This window comes from Bremia lactucae, linkage group LG7 (genome assembly GCF_004359215.1).
Source record: "Bremia lactucae strain SF5 linkage group LG7, whole genome shotgun sequence".
NCBI lineage: Eukaryota > Oomycota > Peronosporomycetes > Peronosporales > Peronosporaceae > Bremia > Bremia lactucae.
The window spans coordinates 1,845,190-1,847,922 of record NC_090616.1 but is presented as its reverse complement, the minus strand read 5'-3'; the positions used below and the strand labels follow the sequence as shown (position 1 = coordinate 1,847,922).

Below are 2,733 nucleotides of genomic sequence, written 5' to 3'. Positions count from 1 at the left end.
ATCAATGAGACACTATCTCCGACAAGACCCATGACATTCGCCAAACCTGCAGCGAGGTTCTTGACACTGTTTCCAATCACCGAGAAGCCATCACTCAAGGTCGTGCCTTGATTGGGCGTTGAAATGGTCGTGATCGAGTGCACCCATTTCTTTCCTCCTTTGAATAGCGGATGGGACAACCGGTCCTCTACAGTGGGAGCACCAGTGGTGCCATAAGCAAGCATTTGAGCGAGCATTCGAATGGTCTGGCCACCCATGCTGTGCCCTACAAGGTGGACCTTGTTGATGGAGCCATCTGAGTTGGTTGTGCCCCACTGGGGATACAATCCGGTGTAGTTGCGTCCAAAGCGAAAATGATTGTAAGTCGTCGAGTGTATCTGGCCGTAGTCGACTTGACCGCCTTTAATAACAGCATAAAGCTCACATGCACGATCCCAATTGCTGGAAAAGGGACCAACGGCAGCAGTGTAGACAGTGTATCCTTGATCGTTGAGCTTGGTTTCAAAGTCTCCCTGGAGTCCGCCCCAATAGCGAAAACCGTTAAGCTCGTCGCGACCCCATCCGGTAAATCCATGGACCAGGATGATAGGGAATCGGTTTGATGCATGCGCGGGTAAAACAATGGATAGTGCCAAGAGTGCAAAGGAGAAGAGTGTCAACATTACAACGTCGAAACGAAGAGAATTGACAAGTGGTTAACAAAGTGGCCAACTTTTTGGTGGTAGACAAGCGTGGTAATTGCTTCCACGGCAATTAGAAATCAATCTAATGTAAAGGATGCTTGCGTCTTAAAAATTCTTGTCCATGGGAACATCCGCTGTAGACTCACAGCTTGGCCTGTAAACAACAGATGGAGCTATTAACTATTATGATCGGCAAATGGCATTATCGGTCATGTTTCTAAGACGTGGCCGTAAATATAATTTGCTTTCAGTGATTCGACCTTCACTATCTCACATGACGCTATCCCGCTTTTCAAGTCAATGTTTCAAAAAATTCCTACTTGTATTAAAAAGTACATCCAACTTTTGTCGTTTGATTGGAAAAATCTTAGAAAAATATAGCGTCACGTGTTCGACGTAGTGTTTACAGAAAAGTTACATCATCAATCTATTAGCGCTAAGGACGAGCATGACTAACAGTAGTACGTCAAATCGCAGTGTACTGGAGACATTATGAACGGAACTGATACCCTGTTGCCAAAGCTTCAAATTGTCTGGCATCAGGCGATTACATCATGCCATGATGCATTCATGACTTCCGCATAAGCACGCAATAAATAATAAGCAACTTACTGCATGAAAATACACAAAATCATCAACGAAAAGCTGTTTGTCTCCCTCTAATACTCAACAATATTGCTAACGCTAAGGCGATACGACAGCTATAACTCGAAAGAGGGCACTCGCCAATATTAGCTGACCAAAAACGTCTGTTCATCCGACTGCTATTTTATTGCAATCATAAAAGAGAGACGCGCAAAAGGCTCTATGAACGACATAGCTTGAAGACGAGAAGTTTTGCAAAGATTAAAAATAGTGCTTCTCGTACAATTATTTAGACTTTCCTGTATGCACTTAGTACGGGAGAAGATACTTTAAACATCGAGTGCTTGTCACTGAGGTTAGGAGCTACAAAGCTCTTCTTCGCAATTAAGAATGCAAGCGATAATTAAGTCGGCGTAATCCGCTCAAGGCCGTAACGGTTTACGACTAGCCATTGCTGCGTGAATGTATCGAACGCAAAGGACATTGCCGCTCTAGATTTCCATTAAAATTTGATGATGACTTCGAGGTAGTCCAGGTATCACCAAAGTGACTTGTACTATAAATAGACACGATAAAGAAATGCATGTTATGTATGAAACGGGGCGGTCGTCACATACTTATTATTACCTACAAGAGGATAAACAAAGAGCATGAATAACTAAAGGTGCCCCTTTACAAATTCCATGTGTTGCCCACTATCACGCGTCAATCTGCTTATTAACGGACTTGAGCTCACACTCTCTACAGCCGATCTAAACAGCAAAGTAAAGCAGATTGGTCAGAGCACTAACTTATAAATTTGAAATAATATTTGCATTGACTGATCTTTCAATGGGGCACCATGGACTAGTACTCATTAATACAAACTAATCAAGGTACATCGCAAACCATAAATCAATACAGATATATATGGCAAATCACACAATAGTTCTCTGAAAGATTGATTTACACTTAAAAAAATCGACCAAGAGAGTTAAGCTCAAGCCATCAATAAACAAAGTACGGTAATAGTGGACAACAATCAAATATATAAAGAGGACCTTTAGTTATTCATGCGCTTTGTTAATCCTCTTGTTGGTAATAATAAGTATGTGACGACCGCGCCGTTACATACATAGCATGCATTTATTTATCGTGTCTAACACAAGTCACCTTAGTAATACCTGGACTACCTCGAAGTCAATCATTAAAATTAACTGAAAATCTAGAGCGGCAATGTCCTTTGCGTTCGATACATTCACGCAGCAACGGCTAGTCGTAAAACGTTACAGCCTTGAGCGGATTACGCCGACTTAATTATCGCTTGCATGCTTAATTGCGAAGAAGTGCTTTGTAGCTCCTAACCACAGTGACAAGCATTCGATGTTTAAAGTATCTTCTCCCGTACTAAGTGCACACAGGAAAGTCTAAATAACTGTACGAGAAGCATTATTTATAATCTTTGCAAAATTTCTCATCTTCAAGC

General features: G+C 41.7%; 1 protein-coding gene across 1 annotated transcript in view; it reads right to left on the bottom strand.

The window, feature by feature from the left end:
• CCR75_009576 (uncharacterized protein) overlaps positions 1-662 on the bottom strand; it is a gene marked incomplete at both ends in the record, with an annotated part of 1,059 nt that extends 397 nt beyond the window's left edge. Inside the window, one exon of the mRNA XM_067967615.1 lies at positions 14-662. Coding sequence (XP_067817441.1) covers positions 14-662 — 649 coding nt within the window. The remainder of the gene's footprint in view (positions 1-13) is intronic.
• Positions 663-2,733: the final 2,071 nt, after the last annotated feature.